At 32.3% G+C, this 27,632-nt stretch overlaps 10 protein-coding genes across 10 annotated transcripts; 9 read left to right on the top strand and 1 right to left on the bottom strand. All coding sequences in view use genetic code 12, as the record gives it.

The window, feature by feature from the left end:
• Positions 1-1,811: 1,811 nt before the first annotated feature.
• Positions 1,812-4,316, top strand: CD36_31410 (Sok1 protein homologue, putative; the record flags this gene model as incomplete). The annotated part of the gene is made up of 1 exon (XM_002422083.1): positions 1,812-4,316. The coding sequence occupies one exon, from the start codon at positions 1,812-1,814 to the stop codon at positions 4,314-4,316; it is 2,505 nt and encodes an 834-aa protein (XP_002422128.1).
• A 2,140-nt stretch (positions 4,317-6,456) lies between these two features.
• On the top strand, positions 6,457-7,779 carry CD36_31420 (conserved hypothetical protein; the record flags this gene model as incomplete). Its single annotated transcript, XM_002422084.1, has 1 exon — positions 6,457-7,779. One exon carries the CDS (start codon positions 6,457-6,459, stop codon positions 7,777-7,779), a length of 1,323 nt encoding a protein of 440 aa, XP_002422129.1.
• Positions 7,780-8,962: 1,183 nt separating this feature from the next.
• On the top strand, positions 8,963-10,090 carry CD36_31450 (conserved hypothetical protein; the record flags this gene model as incomplete). The annotated part of the gene is made up of 1 exon (XM_002422085.1): positions 8,963-10,090. One exon carries the CDS (start codon positions 8,963-8,965, stop codon positions 10,088-10,090), a length of 1,128 nt encoding a protein of 375 aa, XP_002422130.1.
• A 517-nt stretch (positions 10,091-10,607) lies between these two features.
• On the bottom strand, positions 10,608-12,998 carry CD36_31460 (alpha-1,2-mannosidase, putative; the record flags this gene model as incomplete). The annotated part of the gene is made up of 1 exon (XM_002422086.1): positions 10,608-12,998. One exon carries the CDS (start codon positions 12,996-12,998, stop codon positions 10,608-10,610), a length of 2,391 nt encoding a protein of 796 aa, XP_002422131.1.
• Positions 12,999-18,528: 5,530 nt separating this feature from the next.
• On the top strand, positions 18,529-20,427 carry CD36_31490 (serine/threonine-protein kinase, putative; the record flags this gene model as incomplete). The annotated part of the gene is made up of 1 exon (XM_002422087.1): positions 18,529-20,427. The coding sequence occupies one exon, from the start codon at positions 18,529-18,531 to the stop codon at positions 20,425-20,427; it is 1,899 nt and encodes a 632-aa protein (XP_002422132.1).
• Positions 20,428-21,216: 789 nt separating this feature from the next.
• Positions 21,217-22,170, top strand: CD36_31500 (Cdc28 homologue, putative; the record flags this gene model as incomplete). The annotated part of the gene is made up of 1 exon (XM_002422088.1): positions 21,217-22,170. One exon carries the CDS (start codon positions 21,217-21,219, stop codon positions 22,168-22,170), a length of 954 nt encoding a protein of 317 aa, XP_002422133.1.
• Positions 22,171-22,802: 632 nt separating this feature from the next.
• CD36_31520 (conserved hypothetical protein) lies at positions 22,803-23,588 on the top strand (the record flags this gene model as incomplete). The annotated part of the gene is made up of 1 exon (XM_002422089.1): positions 22,803-23,588. The coding sequence occupies one exon, from the start codon at positions 22,803-22,805 to the stop codon at positions 23,586-23,588; it is 786 nt and encodes a 261-aa protein (XP_002422134.1).
• A 241-nt stretch (positions 23,589-23,829) lies between these two features.
• Positions 23,830-24,879, top strand: CD36_31530 (oxidoreductase, putative; the record flags this gene model as incomplete). Its single annotated transcript, XM_002422090.1, has 1 exon — positions 23,830-24,879. The coding sequence occupies one exon, from the start codon at positions 23,830-23,832 to the stop codon at positions 24,877-24,879; it is 1,050 nt and encodes a 349-aa protein (XP_002422135.1).
• A 384-nt stretch (positions 24,880-25,263) lies between these two features.
• Positions 25,264-26,304, top strand: CD36_31550 (type II HSP40 co-chaperone, putative; the record flags this gene model as incomplete). Its single annotated transcript, XM_002422091.1, has 1 exon — positions 25,264-26,304. One exon carries the CDS (start codon positions 25,264-25,266, stop codon positions 26,302-26,304), a length of 1,041 nt encoding a protein of 346 aa, XP_002422136.1.
• A 304-nt stretch (positions 26,305-26,608) lies between these two features.
• CD36_31570 (WD repeat-containing protein, putative) lies at positions 26,609-27,595 on the top strand (the record flags this gene model as incomplete). Its single annotated transcript, XM_002422092.1, has 1 exon — positions 26,609-27,595. The coding sequence occupies one exon, from the start codon at positions 26,609-26,611 to the stop codon at positions 27,593-27,595; it is 987 nt and encodes a 328-aa protein (XP_002422137.1).
• Between the last annotated feature and the right edge of the window lie 37 nt (positions 27,596-27,632).

Below are 27,632 nucleotides of genomic sequence, written 5' to 3' on the forward strand. Positions count from 1 at the left end.
GTGTTTCAATAGATAAAAATGAGACACTGGAAGAAAAGAGGAAAAAAAAAAAAAAAAAGAAATTGCAGTGTCCAAATTGGTTGGAATTGAAATGACTAAAAAACTAAATTTTACATTATTAAATTGTATTTCCAATTTGTTTAATTTCTTACGTAATACTCATTCTGTATTTTCTTTTGTCGTACTTCCTTCCTTTCTCCCTTTCCCCTTGTATTCCTTTTTTTTTTTTTTTTTTCTTTTTATACATTTTTACATTTATAGAATTTCCTATTTGTTTTCTTTAAATTGTTTATTTTATCATTCCATTCCAGTCCATTCCATTCCGATATATTCTTGTTGTTGAATATTTATATATTTTAGTGGTTTTCTTTCTCTTCTTTTTTTTTGCCTTTTTAAAAGAATTTCCCCCTTTAAAAAATATTATCACCAAATTATTCTAATAGTCCATTCTATTTCTTCATCATACCATCCCACCCTCCTCTCCAATATTCATATATCAATACATTTTCAGTGCATATATCTACAACCTAGCATACTATCATAGTAATAAAAGAGGGAAATATCAAACGAATAGATATCAACAATACGATTTAACACAAACAAACAGTAATCTGCATCGTCAAACTACACCAATTTTAGTTGTCTACAAAGGAATCACTTTAATTTTTTTTTTGTTCTGATCCTCCATACTTTCAAGAAACTTATAGTAAATAGTTTTGCAAGGAAAGTCATTATCAGTCAAATAATAATCAACTAGAAAAGAAAAAAAGAAAGAAAAAGAACGATTAATAATATCAATAGAGTTTTCTAATCATTTGATATTGAGTATTATTTGGGGTTTTTATCATCAAGTTTAGACACATAAATTAATATACTCCTTGCCTCCCCACTCCCCCCACTTCGTTAGAACCTTAAATACTGGCTTTTATTCTAATCGAAGCAGAAGTATAAATATAAACACCGACATATATATACACATATATATAATTGGCAGAATATCAACAAAAGAAGGTGATTTATTATTTTGTTTGTCATAGATCAAGTTTGTTGTTAATTGGCAGAATAATAATTGATCAACTACTACCACCTAACACAATATCAAGAAGGATATATATATAAAAGACTTGAATTTCTTTAATCATCATTAAATTCCAAATTTCAGGTGGTTAAACATTTAATTTTTGAGTTTATATTATCCGTTTTATTTTTTGCAGGTCGTTCAAAAATACTCAAAAATATTTTTATATTGTTAATTTCTTTTTTGAGTTTCTTTTTTTTTTTTTAATTTGTTTGGTTGGTGCAAAACAGAAAGTTTTTTCTTTTTTAGTATAAATTATCCCACCCACCCATTCACACACATTAACCAGAGTGCAAAAAAAAAAAAAAACTTTCAACAACAACAACAACAGAAAAAAAAGAAAGGCAAATTAAGAAAATCACACACACACACACACACAACACAACACAACACATAGACTAATTTTACTCACTGGTTTACAAGAAGAAGAAGAAGAAGAAAAAAAAAAATTTCCCATCCAACCATCCAACTACTTTAATCACATTTTCTTTCTTTCTTTTTTTCCTTTTTTTTTTATTTATAAAATAAACCATTTAAAATTATCCAACAATCAATCATATCACTTAATATCAACTTTAATTTCATCACTTTTACCTTTTTTTTTTGTTTACCTCATATCTATCCCATTAATACAAACCAGCTAAGTTTTAATAACTACTACTACAACTATTACTACTACTATTATTACTTCCACTTTCTAATATAACTTAAACATTTTTACAATTTTAAAACGATGACTTCGACAAATGGACAACATTCACAACCTTCACAACAACATCAACAACCAGAATATAATATTGCCACTGCTTCATCTCCAACTTCAACTGCTGCTGCTGCTGCTGCTGCTGCTGCTGCTGCTGCTAGTGCACCTAATAGTAATACATCTCCTACAACTGCAACTGGTATAGTGGATTCAACTTCGTCTCGCACCACTGCCACTGCTGGTGCCACTGTGACTGTAACATCAGAAACAGTTATTGGTTCACAACCCACTTCAACGACGTTAGTATCAGATCCATCCAATGCATTTCATCATCGTAATCAAGAATTCAGACAAGTATGTTTTAACCCATCAATAGTTGCTACCAGTGGACTCACAGCTGCTACCTCCAGCAATGCTGCTGCTACTTCCACGACAACTAACAATACATCATCCATTAAACGTAACTCTCCATCATCTAATGACTCCTCGAAACGCATAAGACTAGATACAACAAACACCAACTCCAACGCCAACTCCAACGCCAACACTATTCTCACTTCAACTAAACCACCTAAATTTGTTCGCAAATATAGATCAAGATCATTACCAATCATCAGTTTTAATAATTCAAGTGCATTTTATCCTCATTACAGACAAAAGAAACATCACCATCATCATCATCACAATCAAGATCAACACCAGAATATCTTCAATACCAATTCAACTATTGCATCTTCACATTCATCAGTAAACAACACTTCATTCATCTCTAATACAGCTGTTAGTTCGAGTTCCAGTTCCAGTTCCAACACTATTCCATCCCTTCCGCCAATCAACCTTCAATCTTTAAAAGAAATTGATTTACATGAAATATTAAAGAACCCACAACTAAGACACGACATTTTATTTGATCCACAATTACAATTTAGACCAAATTTGGATGGTGAACGCGGGAAACGGAAGAAATCCATTATTGATAAATATTGGTTAGAAGTACGGAAAGAATGTCAAGGATTTTTCAATCAAAAAGTAAAACCCGAAGAAATAAAAATTCATCGATTACCTATATTATTTACAACATTAAGAGACATTTTATTATCATTATTACCAACTAAAGATCGTCAACAAGTGAGCGAAATTATGGATATTGAATTATTGGTGCAACAATTGAAACATGGATCATTTGATTTTGTAGAAATGAGTCAATGGTTAGGTGATGTTTTCAAACTGCATTGTGCTCCAATGAGAGATCAATGGGTAGTGGAAATGATTGAAAAATTTGTTGATGCTTACAATTATAACAATGTTTCATATTTGGTCAATGGATTAAGAATGATTTTCCAAATTTTGGAAGCCATGAAATTGGATGTTGCCAATCATCAAATTCGAATTTTACGCCCCGTTTTAATTGAAACTGCAGTAGATTTTGAAAGAGATTATTTTCAAACTTTAATCAATCATTCGAAAATAAATATTCATGATTCATTAAATTGGTTTTATAAGAATTTTGTTAAGAAGTTTGACAGTATTCAACAATCATCAACAGCAGGAGGAGGTGGTGGTACAAATCCAGCTAAGAGATTATCTACTTTACACCAAGATGCTATTAATAATACCAATTTGAAACCAATAATAATATCTTCAGTTATTGATTTATTGAGTTGTCGACAAATGGCCAGTGAATTCCCTTCGACATTGGCATTTGATCATACCAGATTGGTGTTATTAAGAGCTGATGCCCGTCAATTAGTTTGTATTCAATTATGTGTGGTGTTGTATAAACAATTGGTGATTAATGCTAAAGTTTCAACCAATTTATTATCCCCAAATAATATTGCCAAAGTTCAACAAGAAATTTTAGCCATTGTCACTGATGATAGTGGGAATATCAAATGGACGAAAAACATATCGGCTATTTCATTACAATTGGTGAAGAATTTATATCCCAATGAATCAAAAATCAATGTATCAGATCCTTCGATTAAAAGTTTAGTACAATTCAGTCATAGCTGGTTACTGAAACATATGCAACCAAATTCTCAAGTTTATGGCTTGATGGAAATTAAGGTTTTCAAAGAGCTATTAACAGAAATTTCAGTATTAGTTGAAAATGATGATTTAATAAGTGATACCAGTAATATCACCACCACTACCACCACCAGTACTGGTGCTGGTGCTGCTGCCACCGCACCTATTGCAAACACCACCACTACCACCACTACGACTACAACCAATAATGAATTGAAGAATATTGCTACAAGAATAGCAACTTTAGTTAAATTTCATTGGAATGTATTTGGTGGTTATTATATTGATTATCTCAAATCTCAACGATCAAAATTACAACAAGAACAAGATAATTCTACAATTTTACCAACAATGATGGAAGATGGTGATGATAATAACAATGTTAGTTCAAAAAAGAAAAATGATGATGATAAAACTAATAATACTAATCCAACATCTCATCGTGGTGGTGAAAATAATTCAAATATTGATAATACTACTTCTGCTCCATTAAGTATGTTATCATGATAAAATATAAAATATAAAATTTAAGTACTACTATTCACGTTTATTTTACGTTTTTCTGTTTTTTTTTTTTTATGTTTTTGTTTTTTGGTCAAATTAATTAATTAATATTAGGTTGATAGGTTTTTGGATTTCTTTTTTTATTATATATACATACATATATATATATGTTAATATTAATAATATTTTATATTATATTATGTTAATAATAATTTTTATTTGAATCGTTTCTTCTTGGGGCGGGTTTTTTAACTGTTTTAAGTTCTACTTTCCCCAGAAACCTATTTGTTCTATATTATTATTACCACTACTACTTTTATTATTATGATGGAATATCTTTGATGCAATTTTTCAATAATAGATGCTATATAATAATGGATGTAGAATATCGATTCCCAGATATTGAAACATATGTTGTGATAAATCTCCTTATCTGTTCCCATTTTTTTTTTTTTTTTTTTTTTTGAGTTTGGTTTTAGAATCAAATATCGACTAACATTAGCGTTAACAATATCAGTAATGTTTTTTTAAACTTATTAATTGAAAAAAATAAGAAGTAATCAATTCAAATCAAATCAAATATATATTGTCACAACCATAAAGTATTCTATTACGGTGAGAGCACGTGATAACTAAGATGCTACCAAACGTACAGAAATGGGATTGGGTTTTTTTTTTAGGTATTTTCAAAATTTTTATAATGGTATATGAGATACAAATTAATCATATTAATGTGAATAATAACTAACTAACAACAATGATTATAGAGTCCCGTTGATAAAAAATGGAGAAGAGAGAAACGAAGGTAAGAGGGAAGAGAGGGTGTTAAAAACAAGGCATATAAAAGTCTAAAAAAAAAAAATTGAAAAAATGGTATGAACAAACATTTAAAAATCTTCATTTCATTACTTATCAACAACAAAGTTAAATCAAACTTTACTCCACTTACCCATATAGTTTTTTTTTTTTTGGTATGTCTTACGATTAAGGAGGACGTAATTGGCCCTTTCCCACCTGTTTTTCTTTTTTTTTTTTTTCAATCGTTTATCACAATATACTATATGAATAAACAAGATGATTAAAGACCGAAAAAAAAAGAAAAAGAAGAAATAAAATCACCTGGTCAATTCAATAAAAGGGGGAGAGGGGGGAGGGGGTTATTACAATTATAATAAGTATTGTATAACAACCATATCAATTTAAGGGGGTTGACGATGTGGGGAAAAGTTGTATTGTGTTACGTTATGTAATGTAATGTTATGCAAATTACAAATATATTCCATGAATAGTTTGGGTCTTGAATTACTAACAAATCATTAAGTTTTGTATGTACAACCCTAATGATGAGTGTTTGTATAGATTACACGTCATTTGTAACATTGTAACGGAGTGATCACCTAGAAGTAGTTGGTAAGTATATCATACTCTTTGTGTTTGAACTTTAATGATTGCTAACAACAACAGCTGGAATAAAGAGTATTTCAATTTGTAAGTTTTGAGGTCATTTAACTTAAAATTGCCTCATTCAATAAAACTCCACGAACAATTCATTTGATAATTTAAACCTAACTCTTATTGATAAATACCAAAAAAAAAAAAAACTTTGATTTGGTTAGGAAATGGTATTTCAAATATTCTTTATACCAATGATACCTAAGTGGAAACTGATAGAAATTATAGACAAACACTGGCAGTTTTATAACCTTATAGTATATTGACAAGTGTTAACTCTTTTTCAAATATCAATTATGAAGATACTATACATTGTAAGTTTTGTATTGCAATATCAGTTATATATTTTACCAAGGGTATATAGTTTGGTGTACTACCATAGTAATACTTTATCCATGTATAGAGCAATTGTTTTACATGGTTTGTTAATACCATCCTGTTAAACCCTTGGCACCCCACATAAAATTCATGCCGCGAAAAATATTGACCGAGGTAGATTATCTCGCCCTAGTAATGCCAACTGAGAAAGAACAAAACTGAAATTCCAAACGAGGGAGAGAAATACGAACAAAAAAAAAAAAGAAGACAACAATTTATAATCACACTCCATTTTCCATTTTCCATTTATCAATTTAGTAATAGCAATCTATTAAACTTTATCACAACAATCATATAACCCCCCCCCCTAATAATGTTAGGAATAATATCAACATTTCTAAGATGGTCAATATCACCAGTGATTTTCATTTATAATTTGCTTCATGCTATAATTTCTCATACAATAATCATTCCATTAAAACTATTTTTCAAAATATCCATATATATACCATTTTTGAAAATCCCCGTTATAGTTCCATTAATATATCTTTTAGAATTACATGAGATAAAAGATACTAAATGGATTTTAACACAAATTGAATTATTTTCAATTACAACTTTGCATTTTTTGATTGTTTGTATCATTTTGGGTGGTATTGTAGGTACAATTGCGGGGATAAACATGAGTGCCATTTCAATTGTTTTATCAGGGGAACCACTTGTATCGACACCAGCTGCAACTACTGCTACTACTACGACTGGTACATTGGGTAAACCAAGTGTAAAGACTATAGGTGTTGATAAGAGTAAATTAGAACAAGTGTGGGAGAAATCAATTGCAACTGGAGTTGGCAATGAAAATGAAGGATTAGGGATTAAGAAAAAACTTGAAGAAGTCATAATTCCTGACATATTACCGAATTTATCCAAATCACGAATTCAATTGAAATTAAAACAACAGCAACAACAACAACAACAGATACAAAAGTTGAAAGAACAACAAGGAATGACTCTTCGAAATCCAGAATTCAATGACACACAAAAACTTAGGAATGAAAAGATCAACATTAGCGATGAACTTGGTGGTGTTGATAACAATGACAACAACAACAACAATGAAATCCATGATATAGATGATATTGAAAGCACGGGGATCGAAGTTGTTGGTTTGGAAGATGATGGTTATGCATATACAGGAGGATTGAGAAATCGTAATCAGTATCAATATAATACCCATCTTCAAAAATCAGATAAAAATGCATCAAAACAAAAGATAACTGCCAGAGCATCTGGTCATGAATCATTGAATCTGCCACAGATAGTATCTTCAACAACAGGTAGAAAGTTAAAAGACGTGAATGATGAATCAAGTACTGATTCCAAAACAGTAAAGTTTGCCGAAGATTTGGTACAGGAGCAACCAATTGGAACCCTGCTGAGTCAGAGAAAGGCACCAACCGTAACATTCCAAGAAGAACAGACAGAAAAAGAACAAAGAAATCAATTAAGAGGTGTTAATATTTTACAAGAAAATGAGGAAGTTAGTAGTACTGATGAAGGAGCATTATCTAATATACCCGAGGAAACAGAAACAGAAACCGAAACCGAGAATGAAACTGGAACAGAAACAGAAGAAATTGAAGATCATATGTTTACTCAAGGTGAAAGTGTGACAGAAGATACTCTGTTGTACTGAATTTAGCCGCAAGAATGTGTGTGTGATCAGATAGAAGATTGAAGCTTTATCTTGCGTTTTGGAGGGTTCAATAATTGTTTTATTCATATTTAATTCTCATGTTATTATTGGTTATTTTCAAGAACTTTAAGCATATTTGTGTAAGATTTTGTACACGTGATGAGATTGTGACACATCTTTAAAATCACCTTCCTTTTTTTTTCTCTTGGGCGCCGTCGCACATTTTGTATTAGTTGTTGTTGTTTGAGATTAAATTTAACATGGAAATTAAACCTCTATGTAGATTAGATGTTCATTTCAACAAGCCAATACAATTTTCTTAGCCAGTTTTAAATTCTCTGTTCCAATATCAGTTTTGGACATGAATACTTAAAGCTAGTACCAAGTTCACATAATGTAAAATAAAAATAGAAAGGAAAGAGAACAAGAACTGATTGGCCAGAACAATCTTTAAATGTATTTGGTGGAATTAAAAAACTTTAAAATAACACCAACCTAGTACACAGTATTTTTTTTTTTTTTTTTTTTTTTTTTTGCCGTCTCCTCCTTTCCTCTTGAAATTTCATATTTAATTAATACTCTTCCATTAACTATTACTTGCTGAATTTTCACTCCTTACAATAAATTTTTGGCTTTCAGACACACCCAAGAGTTTAAACTTTGAGTTAGATTTTTGTTTCAAAGTTGTTTTACCATTTGGAAATTATTGGGTTTTTTATTTGACTTTGTTAATTTTTCAATCAACCATCGAGGAGTGTGGGAGTGTTGGAGTGTATGTGTGTATATTAAGTGTGATTTTCTACATTCACAGTCTAATTTTAAATTTTTTCAGATTTTACTTTTTTTTTCTTTTCTTTTGTTTGTTTGTGCCTACAGATTCAATTTGCAAAAAGAAGTCCCACTTGTTTCAACCATTCAATTATTATTTCAACACCATCTTTATTTCTCAACATCTTCTAACCATCTCCATTTACAACTACGCCATCTTTTGTATTGAGTTTATAAACCATTTTGTTTTAGTTTTAGACTATTAAAAGGTTCTGTGGAATTTGCACCCTTGTTTGGTTTGGATTAGATTGGGTTTTGGCTATTCCCTTTTTTTTTTTCTTTGGAGTTGTTTGTGTACGTGTGTGGGTTGGTGATATACACACACAGTTAACAGGTATTCCAAATAGACAGTAATATGTCAGATAATGTTGAGAATAATAATTCAATGATTTCGGCGTATACAAGAATTTCTCCTGATTCAAACGATCTGCATTTTATCAAAATCGTCAAATTTCAACGACAAGCAGATAAGACACCAACATCAATTCCATTCCCTACAACATTACCAAATAACACATCTACTAGCAACAACAACAACAACACCATTCAAGACTTATCTGATGGTAAAAGAGTTCAATTGGGAAAGAAAATTATGGAACGGTTGTACACTGTGGGGATTTTATCTCGAAATGTGATTCAAAAATGTCGAAAGAATTCATCTACAATATCCTCACCGGAATCATCAGTGATAGAATCGTCATCATCATCATCAACTCAGGACAGTATAAACCATTCAGTACTACCAGTTTCAAATAATGGATCTGAAAATGGAGAAAATGGCCATATTCTTCCATCATCACCAACATCGACATCAAGTGCTATGTCCACGTCAAATTCAACATTATCAAAAACAAGTGATACTTCAAGTCCACCTTCTGCAAATGGCAAAAAGAAAAGAGGAAGGAAACGTAAATTATCACTGGATGATAAACAAACGGAAATCGACAATTGTAAGATCTACAATTGTAAAATTAAATTGAATATGTCTCACGGTGATGAAAAGTTTCATGTTCGTTTGCAGTTTGTATATAAAACAAAACCAAAAGTATTCACCTCCCACAACAACAACAACAGGAAAAACAATAATTATATTAGTAGTGGTAATCATTCCAGAAATGGATCCTATAACTACAATGGAAACGGTGTTAATTCCAAAGAAACCAACTCCAGTTTTAGTCGCAACAATAATGCATCTCCCAATGGACTCAATAGATTACTCAACCCATCTACAACAGAGACTCCAAACCTTAGCAATGGACACACAAATCACAGTTTGAGTACAAATGGATCAATAATACCACTTGAAGAAGAGAAAGTACCAAACATGTATATTACATTTGACGAATTGATCAATTATTTACGAGATAAGATATTTTTCCCAGAAAACAAGAAAAACCTTCGTGGAATTGAGGTTAAAATAAACTATTTATTACAATTGTGTTCATTTAAATGTCTGATCAATGGAACTGAGATTGATATTTAGATATATGAGGAACAGATATCTAGGAAGAATTACATTATTCGATAGCGGGGATGCTATAAATTTAGGGGCCGTGTTTTGTATTTGAGAGCAAGTGTTAGTGTTAGAGTTAGAGCGAATATAAATATGGGTGCTTAAGTAGATAACAGTGAAAACGGTTGGTCTTTTCTTTTTCATTTCTTTAATTTTATTTATTTATAGTCAATTTTAATTAATATTTATTTTATATTCATCTTGGTTGTATTTTTTTTTGGGGGGGAATACTATTTGTAAATGAAAAGTAACAAACTTTCCAGCAACAAGGTGAGAGATAGATCAATGTATAGTTTTATTTTCTTTTGTTACAATGATCTTTCGAGTTGCCAAACATCAGCATTTTTTTTTTGTATTTTTCTAAAATAGTGGTCACAAATTATAGACAACAACTTTCCACATTCTAGTAAAATCCCACAAACAAAAAAGAAGAGCAAACATTTACGTTATACAAAATATATACAAAAGTCTATAGAAAACCATTTAATTATAATTTATAATGTCCAGGACTAGGTGGTCTTTCACCAGTTTCCCAAACCACGGGATTTTCACCTAATTCAAATTCAATGGTACCTCCATTGTTTCCAAATAAAGTATCATGGTCAACCCAATTCTTATTCCATTTTTTGCCATTAATCTTTAATGATTGAACATAAATATTTTTTTCCGATAAATTATTAGCCGTTACTTTGAATTGAGTACCGTTTTCCAAATTGATCGTCAAACTTGATACAAATGGAGATGTGATCAAATATGTAGTGGTAGCAGGAACAGGATAAATTCCCATCATAGCAAATATCACCCAGGATTGCATTGATCCAGCATCGGAATTACCTGGCAATCCGTTTTCACCAGTCTTGAAATATGTGTTCATGATATATCTGACCAATTCCACCGATCTATATTGTTGATTAATGAAATTATACAAATAAGGTGTAGAAAAACTAGGCTCATTCCCAACATCAACAATTTTTTCATGTCCATGTAATAAATACATATCATCTAATCGTTGAATAACCAATGATGTATCGTTATTTTTGTCATCGTTATTATGATTAATAAATTCAATTAACGTTTCCATATCATAAAGCATTGACCAACCATATTCAATTGGTTTAGCTTCGTATTCATCATCACCCCAATAACATCCATAACAATTCAAAGGATCATAATTGGTATAATTAAATGAACCATCGGCATTTTTTGGTTGGAGAAACCCACTATAATGATAATGGTTTGTAGAGGCATCGAAATTCCAAAGGTTTTGCCAATTAGCTGAACGCTTCAAGTATTTATCGTGATCATTTGAAGAGCCAAAATCTTTAGCCAAAACTGAAACTGCATAATCATCATATGCATACTCAACAGTTCTACTAACAGAACGAGTATAGTTTCGAGTGATATATCCATATTTCAACCAATCTGGCAAGGCACCACGACCTTGCTTGGAAGAATCAGTTGGTGAATACAGATCGTACCAATATGGTGGAGCAACTTCAGCATTTTTAACCATTGATGCATAAGCTAATTTCCAATCAACATTATGTGACACTTTTTTCACATAAGCATCAGCAATGACAATATCAGAATTGGTACCACCTTGAACACGACCATTTTGATTTGCTGAACGGGCATCTGGAGCATATCCATCGTTTTTGTAAATATTTGAAAGTGATTGAACAATTTCAGAACCTCTTGTTGGGTTGATTATATTGATTAATGGATTCAATGTTCTAAATGTATCCCAAATAGTAAAGAAATCATCATAATAAACTATATTGTCTTGATTATCCCAATTTGGATTTTCACCAGTTCGATTAGAAGGTAATAAATGTACACCGTACAAGTTGGTGTAAAATTCGTCAACAACAGTTTGATTGTCGTGTTCAACTGTAAACTTTTTGAATACTTCATCTTTCCATTGTTGTTGATTATGTTGAACCATTGAATCAAAATCATAATCTTTATCTTCAATATTTGAACAAGCTTTATCAGTGGAAATAAACGATATCCCAACACGGCTAATAAGTTCATTGTTCTTTAAATCTTGTTTATTAAATTGGAAACTTAATCCCATTGAATCATCAGTTTTACTTGAATTGGCTTGATTGGTGTTATAAGATACTTGTCCATTAGCAAAACTGGAAACTTCAGCAAAATCAACATTAAATTCACCACAGAAATAAATTGTCCAATCTGATTGATCACCCCAACCTCCTTTGATGGTAGTATGACCAGTATATCCATTCTTGTTTTTAGTTTTAATAGATCCTTCTACAAAATATTGAGTCCATTGTGGTCGTTTAGGTGCTGATAAATGATGAGATGCGTTAACCAATACGTTAACTTTATCACCAGTATGAAAATTATATTTGAATAATCCACTTCGTTCACCAGATGTAAATTCAATATCAATGTTGGGGGTATCAACGAAATATTGTCCAATGGTAGCACTATCATGCTTGGTTCTCGTTAATGATAGTTCTTGATTACCAGTCAAAGTTTCATCTGTGTATGGCAATTGACAAACCACTCCATATTGAGGAGCACCCCCAGTTCCACTTTCATGCATCATAGAAATCCCCGTGATTACTCCATTAGGTGCATATCCAGAATAAGAATCACCAAAGTCAGGATCATTTACATCAACTCCCACTTTGGCCATTCCAAAAGGTTGGGTTATACCAGGGAACATGTGTCCATTTTTACTAGTACCATAAAACAAGTCAACATTTTTGAGAACGTCATTGGAATTATCTCCAGTATTATCTTTTTTGCGAAGTGGTAGATAATTGTATAAGTTTTCGATCGCTGTTGTTTCAACAATTAGGAAATAGTTTGATATGAGAAATATAATTGTGAGAATGGAGTTATTCATCTTTAAATTAAAAAGTAACTTTTCAAAAAGGTATAAAAGTATTGAAATTGTTATTTGAAGAAATCAAAGTCTTTGAAAAATCTGTTTGAGTCAGGCATACACAGATATATATATATATATATATCGATGAAGTTGTTGATTATCGTTTTAATTACCTCATGATGATGTGGCTTTCCTTATTTATTGGAGAATGATGTAAACAACATATGTTTTAGATATAATCAGCCCCCTTACGGAATGAACAATATAAACAAAACAGAACGTGGTAGTAATGGTAATATCACTTGAAACACTCTTCTATATTTAAATTAGTTATATTAGTGGGAGCAACTTGAAAAGTATTAAGGTTTAATTTGACGCCTCGGCGGCTTTTGGATCAAACAGATAATGTAATAATTCTCCAAATTTTTGTTTCCATTATTTTAGGTTTTTGCACCTAAAAATGGTAATTGAGGCCGAATAATAATGGAGATAATCACAAAAATCATCATACATGCTTCTTGTTATGCAAAAAATTGTGGATACTCTCCATATCATTTCATACCAATTTGCTATTTTTTTTTTTAGGTTTTTTGGTTTGTCAATAACAAATTGTAATTCTTGCGGGGGTATGACCCTTGCCCATGTGGTTCAAATTATGATTTGTTGACTATTTGGAATGTTCTTTCAAATAGATTTGTTTATGCATTGTGCCTAAAAAAAAATGAATTGACATAACGCGTTTAGATGTACCATTTACTAAATTTAGGATGAGATCAAAAAATATATCGAGACAACTATTGGATTGCCATGATGATAATCGTTTTACAGAAGTAATCCTCAAGCTTCATTTTTTGAAAAACAAAGGAGGAATTGGTAAGAATTGTTAGAGTTAATATTGGGATTAAACAATATCGCCGAATTGTTGCAATTTTTACAGAATGCCGAAAGTTCTAGACTTTGTCATAAAACAGAATGTAGTAATAAACAAAGAGAAAGAAAGAAATATCAAAAAAATAAGAAGTCAACAATAATAATAATATGGCTGGGGAAAAGCCGACACAATCAAGAAAAAAAAAAAGAAAAGAAAAGCCCCCTTATATGATTAAGTACATGAGTAGTAGACCCTCTAGAGTGACATATAACTTCAGTGCAAGTATAAATTTGAGAGCAAAATACTACGAAACAATCATGTTTATATGTTGATACTTTCTAAATAAACCATCTCCTTTCCAATGATTATTTTTAGTAATTAGGTTTTTTCTCACGGGTCATTAGGGCCAATAGAGCATGTCAAGTAAAGACTATTTTTAACAATCATTGAGGAATCAAAAGAGCAAAGAGAAACCATCTGGTAGCACGTGCGTTCAGTTGAGCAAATAACTAACAAGTTGCACTTTGATACCTATTGAAAGAGTCTATCAATTGACAATAACGATAATATCAATTCAACAAGGTGAATGCATGTGTCTAGTACTACTGAAATGATTTATACAATCAAAGTTTGATTGTTTTAACCATTACAAAAGGGTTTTTCTTTTTTTTCTTTAGCCACTTTTCATTGAGCCACAGACATTGGACTGACTCCTTCAACCTACTGGAATATTATTTAAAGACAATGGTTGATTGAGAGTTGCGTCATTTGAGGCTTAAGGTCAACGTGGTGAACATGAACCAATATTTTAAAGCCATCACATCATTGCATTTAAGTATTTGATTTGTACTGTCATTATTCCTTCTATTTCATGGTTAACAATGCACATTTAAACAAATGTGCATAAATTATCTGCTTTGTTTTTTTATTCTCCTTTCATAAAAGTTTTTCAATACATGACAACGGTGTCAATAATTTGAAATTTTAATAAAAATTTGATAGAAAAGATAATCCAAAATATTGTGCAAAAAAATAAATGTGTTGCTAATTTTTCCGAGTGCTCACGTGGGTTTTTTTTTAAAAGATCAAAGTTTTAATAATAATCAAACTAACAGAAACATGTGCTAAAGAAAACTCAAAACTAAAGGTAACCTTCCCCTTCTCTATGCTTTCTTTAATTTTGACTTTAGAATTTCTTTTTGGTATTTGAATTTTCACAATAACAAACACAATTTGTGACGTTGTAAATAATATTTTTACAAGCACGTGGTGAATCAAATACTTATACTGCTTATCTTATGAAAGATTTCAAATTGTATAAATTTAAGCCAAAAAGAATAAGCTGCTTGTTGTAATAATACATATCCTTAACAGTGGTTCTACAGATATGATAAGTAACGAATAGGTCCACATTTAGAGAAGTTTTGTTTTATATGCAATAAACTATATAAAGACAACACCTTTTTGTCAGTTATACCTTTTCCATAATCGACCCTAATACTTTCACTTTAATAATAGACTATTCATTGTCAATTTGTCCTAATATTCTACACAATAAAACGGTTGGATAAACATGACTAATCAAAGAGATATATTATCTTGATACTATAAGCGGAAATATTGAAAAAATACAAAGAACGTAAAGAATATTCTGCAATTACGAGTAAAAGGACTAATTTTTATCAACTACTTACTTCAATCTTGTTCGTAGTATGCCCAAGGTTTGTTCGTAAAGCTAATCCTGTAGAAGATTAATAATACTATTGCCAGTATTAAAAACTTCCGTTATGGGTATTCTAGACATTTTTAAATTTCAATTTGACATGGAGAACCAAAAAACAAATTCTTCAACGATAAACGTCAAGTTGTCATTACTTTGCAGAACACAAGAAAACTCTATTCAGACAACTGCTTTTTTTTTTGGCTATATTCTAGCACTTGCAACAAAATGCAAAGCTAATACTAACCAATAGAATACGAGATGAAATCAGACAACACAAAAGTGTTTAAAATATTGTTAGCACAAAATCATAACGCACATTTGAAGAGCATGAAAAATTTTGTGAAAGAAACAAATTGTTTGTATTCATAGTTAGTATTCGTTTAATAGAGTCACTATGGGGGGTTTAAGTATAATTATGCTGAGTGATTTTGGTTGCGAAAGCTCCGTTCGTCTACACTTTAATCAACACAACAATGAAACGCTGATACCTTCTCGTAAGTTTATATTTCAATAAATTATCATTTAGACCTACTCACGGAAAAAAAAAAGTATAGCTTAGGACTCAAATTTATATTGGTAGTAGTTGTTATTTAATACGCTGGTTTGTAAATAGCACAGCTCATTACATATGATGTAACAGTTTCTGAACAAGAGCATTCCTGTATTGTTATACAATGATGTCATTCTTTTTTTCTTATATCTACTATTTTAAAATGACAATGGTTATAGATAGTAATGGTTAGTGATATTTTGATTTGAGAATATACAATAGTGCAACAACAACTGGGGAGATTAGAACAATAGTAATTATTACTATCATATGTCATGATTTTCTATCTTTTTTCTTAGAGAATGAAACACCACCAAGAATAGAACAAGAAAATCCTGTGATTGCTATTATCAATGAAATAGAAAAAATAAACCCCAACAAAGTCGTGATTACAATGCATACCACATTTTCGTCATCTTCACATTATACTAATTAAGAAAAAATCTATTTGTAGTTTAAAAGCAAAAAATTAGACCAAGATTTGAGCTGGTTTGTAGAAACAGACCAAAAGAAAATGGTGGTGAACACAATAGACAATAGAAAAAAAAAAGTCTAAATAGAATGGCACATAACTCTCACGAACAGACACACTTGCGCATTTAGAAGAAAGAATATAAATGGGGCGCAAGTGAGTATTACTGAATCAAGAAATATATGACTGCCACATATATTTAGTTGAGTCAGTGGGATATCAATGATGAAGTTTTGCTCAAATCTTTAAATAAAAGCTAATGCAATATTAGAGGAAGGGCAAGATAGAATCAAAAACTTTATTCAAAGTTAATTGATTGATCTATTTTAACTTTATTTTACCTCTGATCAATCATTATTGTCCTAGACGACTAAGCCCCGATTATGATCCACCCTTACTTTCAGAAAAAAAGTTCTTTTTCTGTTTTGTTTGTTTGTTTATTGATTTCATTTCACATTGATGGCTCGTAATTAATTCAGCCTCTATCGTCATCTATTAGTCAAACAATTAGTAATCGAAAGAATTTGTGGGCCTTTATGCATCGCGCAGAATTACCGACCAGGATTTGCGCCCAGGTGAACTCCAATATCCGTCAGCCAAGTTTTCCGATTAATGATACAATTAATAGTGGCGTACAATTAACTAGTATTTACTCTCTCCTATTATTGGACTATGTTATGCATCCTACATAATGAAACAAGAGAAGAAAGTATCAGCTCTACTGTTATTACTACAACTAGCTTGTACATGACAAGAAAGACTAAAAAAAAAACTTGGTTGGGAAAACAAAGGAAAAAAATCCCTCATAGTAGAAAATCGACTAAACGGTGTGTGTGTGTGTGTCGTGGTAAGAATTTCGTTTGGTAGGATTAGAAATACAAAGCAAAGTGGAATCAAACAAAACCAAACCATACCCCCAAATACAAGAACCCAATGTAAACAAAGAGGTTTGATAATGGTTTGTTGATATAATATCAGTTGGTTGTATATTCAAATACAATAGAAAAGAACATTGTCTATGTGTGTGTTAGTTGTGTGTCAAATGAATGCAGACAGGAAAGAAAGCAAGAAAAAAAAAATTTAGAATGAGAATGAGGCAAAGGTAAAACGGCAATGAAGGTAGGAAGGAAGCAAAAAAAAAGGAGGAAAGAAATACTAAGTAGAAGAAAAAACAGCAGCCATAGAATAAAAGTATATAAAGAGACACTAAAAAAATTCAATTTTGCAAACTGAGAAAGAAAAATTTTTTTTTTTTAACTAATTACTTTCTAGAGTTTTTTTTTTTTTATTTTACATATTTAAACAAACATATTTGTATCATCTCAGCTTAGATTGGTTAATTTATTCAACAACAGCGGTTTATTTTTTTTTTTTGTTAACCACAGCTTTGGTTTATTAAGATTAGATAGACTTGGAGCAACCTCCTATCTCTCAAACCGGAACTGATTCACAGGATAGAACTCCAAGAAAGGAAAAAGTCCCACAAGAATAATAATAATAATAAGTGGCAGCACCACATAATACTTGGCTTGAAGAAAATTAATATTAAGAAAAATAAACTAATCCAGAAATTTCTTAACAAAAAGTTTAAAAGAAAAGTTTATAGAGGAAGAGAGAGATTTACTGCACTCAAAACTACAACCACATAGATTATAACAACAACAAACAACAAATACATCATTGTTTTATTTTTTTTTTTCCTTTTTCTGGTTGGAGACAATAACAATATTTTTAAGATCAAAATAGTGTCACAGTCTTCATAAAGTCTTCACTTGTTTTGATTTCTTTCCTTCACCCTTTTATTTATATATTTTAGTGATATTAGTCATCATCTGTTGATCTTTGGTTATCACTTTATATAGAGCCCACATCAACAGACAAATCAAACTAACGAAGCACCAACCCTTACATTAACTATTAATCACATACATTATGGGAGTATTGGGTAAGATATTTTCACTGTCAAGTAATTTGACTCAACTTGAACACCAACTGAAACAACAACCACAACAGCAACAGCCACAGATAAAACCACTACTGAAGCATTCGCCACCACAACCACAACCACCACCTCCAACCAAAACAAAACCTTCTACTTCTAATGGAACCACGGTGCTAGATGAAGACGATGAGATACTATCCCAGGTTGAGAACGATATTGTGACTCCATTACGACAAATCAAGCAACCTCAACCACAGCACCCAACTTCGGTCACCACCCCTACTGTAAACAGTATACGATCAAACAACTCGTCACCAAGATTAATTAAAACAAGATCCGTATCACCTTCCAACGGCTTATCATCGTCAACTACTTCTCCAATGCTGTTGGAGTTATTAGAAGACAAATTGAAGAACCATCAATTGACGTCCCCTTCAGGATCTTCAACACAACCAGTGGCAATCTCCTCAAATGACAAATCATCAACTAGTAAACCTTCTCCAACAGTATCGCGTACATCATCTTTTAGAAAACCACCATCTAGAGCCACTTCAGTCAAGACCAGATCAAATTCGGTTTCATCGGCAAATTTATCAGGTTCTTCTACAAACACCAACCCTGTTAACAACTTGCCCAGATTTGTCATGCTAGAAAGTGGCAACCACGAACATCATTTAAGATCAGCAAAGCGTCAAGAAAAACTTTCCAACATGTTGAAAGATTTACTCGGAGCTAAAAAATTACGTGGAGAAGCCAAAAGTGCTGTACCGGACATCTTTCAAGGTGCAATGCAATCTTCAACTAGTCAATTACTGCAACAACAACTGCAACCTCAACAACCACAATCAGTTAAACCACCAACATTATTTGCCGGTTTGGTCAATAGTGTCAAGAATAGCACTAGTCCATATCATCAACCAGGTACCACTGATGTAGTTTGCAGTACACCCCTTTCCGGTGCCAGCTCATCAGCTAATGGTATCGATTGCCGTTCATTTGCAGAAAAATATGGTAGATGTCAAGAAGTTGTCGGGCGTGGGTCCTTTGGTGTTGTTCGTATATCACATAAAAAGTTGGATTCAACATCAACTACAGAAAAATTGTTTGCTGTCAAAGAATTCAAAAGGAAACCCAACGAAAGCGAAAAGAAGTATAATCGTAGATTAACTTCAGAATTTTGTATTTCGTCATCATTAAAACATACGAATATTATTGACACTTTGGATTTATTGAAAGATGCTAAAGGTGATTATTGTGAGGTTATGGAGTTTTGCTCCGGCGGTGACTTGTATACTTTAATTATAGCTGCAGGGAAGCTAGAGTATGCTGAAGCTGATTGTTTTTTCAAACAGTTGATACGAGGGGTCAATTATATGCATGATATGGGAGTGGCACATCGAGATTTGAAGCCAGAGAATTTGTTATTGACTCAAAATGGGGTATTAAAAATTACTGATTTTGGAAACAGTGAATGCTTTAAGATGGCCTGGGAAAATGAAATCCAATACTCTGATGGTATATGTGGCTCCTCACCTTACATTGCCCCTGAAGAATATAATCAAGAATCATTTGATCCAAGATGTGTTGATATCTGGTCATGTGGAGTAATTTACATGGCAATGAGAACAGGAAGACAATTGTGGAAGTTGGCTGACCCTAAAAAGGATGAATTTTTTGAAGAATATTTAGTTAAAAGAAAAGAATCAAGTGGGTATGAACCAATTGAGAGTTTGAAACGTGCTCGTTGTCGAAATGTGATTTATTCTATTTTAGACCCTAAACCTGAGAGAAGAATCACTGGGAAACAAATTTTAAGTAGTGAATGGGGTAGAGAAATTAAGGTTTGTGAAGCAGGTGAAGGTCATTTAAATGAATTGGGAAAACAATAGAAAGTAAGAAAAAATTAGAGAATGAATAAGTCATTGTTCCTTTCATTTCTTTCTTTTTTTATAAGTTATTGATTTCATATATATACAATAAAGGAGTTGGTTTGGGTTTTTATTTTTATGATGTAGTAGTTGTAGTGATAACTCAGTGGCAAAGAGGTGTTTTCTTGTTGCGTGCTGCACGTCGATGTAAGTGGACGTACCACGTAGAGATTCCGCTGGTGTCGGTTGACTAATACGCAGAAACTCCGGTGCATTTGGGCGTGCTAAAGAAGAGATAATTATTCATACTTTATTTTTCATTGTTGTTGGTGATGACGCGTATCTTCAAATAAACAAACGAAATCAAAAGGAGAATTAAAAAAGTTGATGTGTGTTTTAGTGAGAATTTTATATATAGTGAGTGAGTGGTTGTGTAGTTGTTGCTATTTTAGGTATTTTTTACACGAATTAAGAAAATGTTTCATCAAATTTTTGTTTTTGTTATTTTTTTTTTTTAATAGTGGCTGTAATTATTGTTGTTGTAAAGATTTCTGGAATATTGGAAATTTTTACTGAATTTAATTGTTCAATATAGATCCGCCCCCCCCCCTTTTTTTTAAACAAATTTGTTTGATTTTCTTGATTTTATTATTGTCTACAGTTATTCAGACTTGACGTACTTCCCCTAGGTATGTATTTTCCAATGTCCCTACGTCGACCCTCATGGATTTCATCTACATTTAGACAACACGTTTACTGACCAACTAAACAAGATTCCAAAACAAAACTAAATTTGAAATCTCATCACAAATGGTAGAGTTATCTGATTATCAACGTCAAGAAAAAGTGGGAGAAGGAACCTATGGGGTTGTTTATAAAGCATTAGATACCAAACATAATAATAGAGTTGTTGCATTAAAGAAGATTCGATTAGAATCGGAGGATGAAGGTGTACCTAGTACCGCCATTAGAGAAATCTCTTTATTAAAAGAAATGAAAGACGATAATATAGTTCGGTTATATGATATCATTCATTCCGATTCTCATAAATTATATTTAGTATTTGAATTTTTGGATTTAGATTTAAAGAAATATATGGAAAGCATTCCTCAAGGAGTTGGACTAGGGGCTAATATGATAAAAAGATTTATGAATCAATTAATTCGAGGTATTAAACATTGCCATTCTCATCGAGTTTTACATCGTGATTTGAAACCACAAAATTTATTAATTGATAAAGAAGGGAATTTAAAATTGGCTGATTTTGGATTGGCTCGAGCATTTGGGGTTCCGTTAAGAGCATATACCCATGAAGTTGTCACTTTATGGTATCGAGCCCCGGAAATTTTGTTAGGAGGGAAACAATATTCTACTGGTGTAGATATGTGGTCTGTGGGATGTATATTTGCCGAAATGTGTAATAGGAAACCATTATTCCCTGGGGATTCCGAAATTGATGAAATTTTCCGAATTTTCCGAATTTTGGGGACCCCAAATGAAGAGATTTGGCCCGATGTCAACTATTTACCTGATTTCAAACCAAGTTTTCCTCAATGGAAGAAAAAACCATTGAATGAAGCCGTCCCCAGTTTGGATGCAAATGGAATTGATCTTTTGGATCAAATGTTGGTGTATGATCCAAGTAGAAGAATAAGTGCCAAACGTGCATTAATTCATCCTTATTTTAATGATAATGATGATCATGATCACAACAATTATAATGAAGATAATATTAGAATCGACAAACACCAAAACATGCAATGATAAAGGTCTTGTTATGTCGTCAATAGAGTATCAGCATTGAAAAGAGAAAACGAAATAAAAAAAAAAATAAGAATAAGCCAAGTTAGCAGATATTAAATTAGATTTATAGGTTTAGATATGTTACAGTAAACATTTGCTTTTTAGGATATTTGATACTCCTCCTCCTGCTTATTCTTTTTTTTTTTTTATCTCTTTTGCCATGTTTTCACTGCCAATATTTGTAATGTCTCACATTAGACAAGAATAAACTTTGATTCGTTTGTTAGACAAATCTAACACACACATACCAAAAAGAATTCCAAACCATATAATTGTAGAAGTCAGCAGGGTTCCTCTTGTTTTTCATTTACTGTAGTCAACAAATTTTTCTCCCTCTGACGGACCAAATGAAAATAATTTTAATACATAACCCATTTCCCACCACTTATTAAATATTTATAAGATCCAATAGGACAATAAATTTGGGATCACTTTTGCTGCAAAAATGGTGATGGTGTTTATTACAGAGTTATGTCAGGTCGTGTAATAGAGCTCAGTAATTGTAAAAAAAAATGTATACTGAAGAGAGAAAAGAAAAAGTCAAAAAAAAATACACTTTATAACAACTACCAAGCTCAATACACATAAGCAACATGGCATACGAACACAATAGCCAATCAAATGGGTCTGACGGATATGGATCATATTCTTCTTATGGTGGAAAAGATGAATATTATCTGAATAGTTATAGTGGTGGCGGTGGTGGCTATCGTGGCAATCGAGGACGAGGGTCACGAGGCAATAGTTACTATGGCAATAGCTACCGAGGTGGATCTGGTAGAGGAGGGTATTATAAAAGTTATAACAACAATTATTATGGGGGAAGAGGTGGAGGATACCGATCATATTCCAATTATCACGATCAAGGAAATGATAATGTAGGATCATCATCAACAATCCCATCGCATAATGGAGATTACGAATCTCAAGATAATGCACAAGACACTGAACTGTCTTATTCGTCACGACCTCATATTTCTTCTGGATTCCATCGTGGTTCATATAGAGGGGGGTTTAGAGGAGGTTATCGAGGACGCGGTGCTGGTGGTGCTGGTGGTGCTGGTGGGTTGCATAATGGATCAACAGCTACTACTACTACTACAACAACACGTCATTATAAAGATATAATAAATGAAAATAAATTGAAGAATTTTAATAATCCATGGATAAATATTATGAAAATTGAAGATGAAGCAACTCAAAATAAATTGGAAAAAAGTTATAATGATATGACTGAATTGGATTTTAGTATAATTGAATTACAAAAGTCAAAATTAAAATTGGAAATGTCAATGTCATTGATTGAAAAACAAATAGATAAAGAAGGGTTACATGTGGAATTAACAAATGAAAAACTAGAAGAGTTTGCTTATTTGTAGTTATACAGGGTTTTGTTTAATTTTGGGTTACTTTTTTATTTAGTTTTAGTGTATTAATTATGATTTTTATTTTCGGATATATTTTAGACATCGTGTGTAAGTTTAGGGCCATCCGGGCTTTCTTTGGTGTTTCCTGAAAAAAAAAAAAAAAAAAAGTAAAATAGGGGAGCTGGTTGAAAAACAAAAAAACATCTACACACAAGTTTAATTCTTTCTTGTAATATACAACAACCTACTCAAAATGCCATTTACTCAATTTTTGGATAACTATTCAGATAATCTTGTTGTTCAATATGCTATTATTTTTGCATTATTATTAGGGGTCTTCAAATTGACAGTGTTTTCACTCAAATTTGCCTCATTAGTATATGATATTTTTTTGGCACCACCAACTGATTTCTCCAAATACGGTGCTGCCAGTGGGAAATGGGCCGTTGTTACCGGTGCTTCCGATGGAATTGGTAAAGAGTTTGCCTTTCAATTGGCTAAAAAGGGGTTCAGCATTGTTTTAGTTTCAAGAACTCAATCAAAATTAGAATTGATTGCTACAGAAATCGAAACTAAATATAAGGTTAACACCAAGATTGTTGCATTTGATGCTTCTACTGATGATGAAGAGAACTATTTGAAATTGGAAAAAACTGTCTTTGACTTACCTATCACAGTATTGATCAATAATGTCGGACAATCACATTCTATTCCAGTTCCATTCTTGAAAACTGAAAAGAAAGAATTGAAAGACATTATTACCATTAACACCACTGCCACATTAAGAATCACTCAAGTTGTTGCTCCTATTATTGTTTCCACTGTTGAAAACCCACACCCAAAACAGTTGCGTGGATTAATTTTGACTATGGGTTCATTTGGTGGGTTATTACCAACACCATACTTGGCCACGTATTCCGGCTCCAAATCTTTTTTGCAAGCTTGGTCTGCTGCTGTAGCTGGTGAATTACAAGATGACCATGTTGATGTTGAGTTGGTCATTTCCTATTTAGTTGCTTCTGCTATGTCCAAAATCAAGCGTGCTTCCTTGACTATTCCAAACCCTAAACAATTTGTCACTTCCACTTTGAATGGTGTTGGTCGTCGTAACGGTGCTCAGGAAAGATTTGCAACTTCAACTCCTTACTGGACCCATGCTTTGATGCATTTTGCTATCGATAATACTGTTGGTGTTTATTCAAAAATTGCTAATAAATTGAACTTACAAATGCATCAATCTATCCGTCAAAGAGCTCTAAAGAAAGCTGCTAGATTAGCTGCTGATAATGAAAAGAAGGATTAATCAATAGGAGTGGTCCAAAAAGTAAACAGTGTATAGTTTGTTTGAAATGTTTATCATTGTGTAGAAGGTTCTAGAAGAATATAGAATCTTCGACTTGCAGAGAAAAGAATCATTTTCTTTTTTCTTCTGGTGAATTCTCTTCTTTTTTTTTTTTTCTCTCATAGTTAACGTTTCTTCCGATTTTTTTTTTTTTTTTTTCATGCACACATTATGTCGATACTGTAAGGACAATTTTTTTTTTCCCCTTCCTTTTTCTCTTTTCATTGCTATTTTATAATCCTTAATTTCCGATTTGATAGACATTCAATTTTTATTTGCTTTTCTTTCTTAGCTCTTAAAGAGTCAATTGAATTAATTTAACATCAAAATAAAATAATTTGCAAAATGGTCAAAGATAAGAAACTTTATGATTTATTAGGTGTTGATCCATCAGCCAATGATCAAGAAATAAAAAAAGCATATAGAAAAGCTGCATTGAAATATCATCCAGATAAACCTACTGGTGATACTGAGAAATTCAAAGAAATTTCTGAAGCATTTGATATATTATCCAATGCCGATAAGAGGGAGATTTATGATAATTATGGTTTAGATGCAGCTAGAGGGAATGCACCAGCTGGAGATACAGGGAATCCATTTGCTGGTGCTGGAGGAGCAGGAGGTCCTCAATTCAATTTCAGAACAGGAGGTCCTGGAGGATTCCGCTCAAGTACATTTTCTGATGCTGACGCATTCAATATCTTCTCACAAATGGGTGGTTTTGGTATGGGAGATGATCACGGATTCACATTTAGTTCCAGTGGTGGGGGTAATCCATTCGGGGCAGCTGGATTTGGTGGAGGTAGAGGCGGTGGAATGCCAGGAGGATTTGGTGGTGGAAGAGCACAACAAAGACCAGAGCCTGATGTTGTTTCTATGCCCTTGCCAGTTAGTTTGGAAGATTTGTATAAAGGTACTACTAAGAAATTAAAGATCACGAGAAAGAATTCTAATGGCACCAAAGAACAAAAAATTCTTGAAGTGAATATTAAAGCTGGTTGGAAATCAGGAACAAAGATTAATTTTGCCAATGAAGGTGATTATCAACCAGAATGTGGTGCAAGACAAACAATTCAATTTGTGATTGAAGAGAAACCAAACCCAATATTCAAAAGAGAAGGCAATAATTTGAAAATGAACGTGACATTGTCGTTCAAAGAATCATTATGTGGATTTGACAAAGATGTGACAACATTGGACGGTAGAAGAATCCCATTATCCAGATCACAGCCAATACAACCAGGCACAACTTCGACATACCCTGGATTAGGTATGCCAATAAGTAAGAGTCCTGGACAAAGAGGTGATTTAGAAATTGTATATAAGGTGGACTATCCTGTTTCATTGACACCAGCTCAAAAGAAGGCTATCCAAGACAATTTCTAATATTGAAAAGATAAGTATAGGAATAGAGAATAATGCATACGATATTATTATTATTATTATTTTAGTTAATGTTCCCAAAGAATTGAAATTGTAGAATGTGTTACTTCACAGTGAATGTTATCTCTATCGATTAAACGTATCTTCAAGGTAGCAATAATTATGATTTTTCGGAATCTTCTTTTTCTTTCTTTGCACATATATCACAGAAAAAAAAAAAAAGAATGAGTGGAACTTTCTATTTCACCAAACGTCTACTCTCCAGACAAACCCTTTTTATCAACAACAGTCCAATCCAATTCTTGAAATGTCAGTCATATTAGCTTCAGCAGGGTATGATCATACCATACGATTTTGGGATGCCTTGACTGGAGTATGTTCAAGAACTATTCAACATCAGGAATCACAAGTGAATCGATTAGAAATAACATCCGATAAACGATTTTTGGCAGCAGCAGGGAATCTATATGTCAAATTATATGATATAAGACAGACAGGGAATTCTGGAAATGGAACAAATGGCACAACAGGTACTTCAACTTCAACGAGTTCATCAAATCAAAACAATTCTAATAATAACCCTGTGATGACGTTTGAAGGACACAAAAATAATGTCACTTCATTACAATTCCAAGCTGATAACAAATGGATGGTTACTTCACTGGAAGATGGAACGGTTAAAGTATGGGATGTGAGGTCACCATCAGTGCAAAGAAATTACAAACATCAATGTCCTGTTAATGAAGTTGTCATCCATCCAAATCAAGGTGAGTTAATAAGTTGTGACCAAGATGGTAATATTCGAGTGTGGGATTTAGGAGAAAACCTGTGTACCCATCATTTGATTCCTGAAGACGATGTGCCCATCAACTCATTATCAGTGGCCAGTGATGGATCCATGTTAGTTGCAGGAAACAATAAGGGGAATTGCTATGTATGGAAAATGCAAAACCAAAGAGACGCAACTGTTTTGACTCCAGTAACGAAATTTAGATCTCATCTGAAATATATAACGAGAGTGTTATTACTGACAGATATGAAACATTTGGCAACTTGTTCTGCTGATCATACGGCCAGAATTTGGTCAACAGAACAAAATTTCAATTTGGAAACTACTTTACAAGGACATCAACGTTGGGTATGGGATTGTGCTTTTAGTGCTGATAGTGCATATTTGGTGACAGCGTGCTCTGACCATTATGTTAGATTGTGGGACTTGTCAAATAGTGAAACCGTGAGACAATATAATGGACATCATAAAGGTGCCGTATGTGTAGCATTAAATGATGTATAGATGGACCACAACTGGTAATGTTTAATTTACAAAGAGT

Source organism: Candida dubliniensis, chromosome R (assembly GCF_000026945.1).
Source record: "Candida dubliniensis CD36 chromosome R, complete sequence".
NCBI classification, from domain to species: Eukaryota; Fungi; Ascomycota; class Pichiomycetes; order Serinales; family Debaryomycetaceae; genus Candida; species Candida dubliniensis.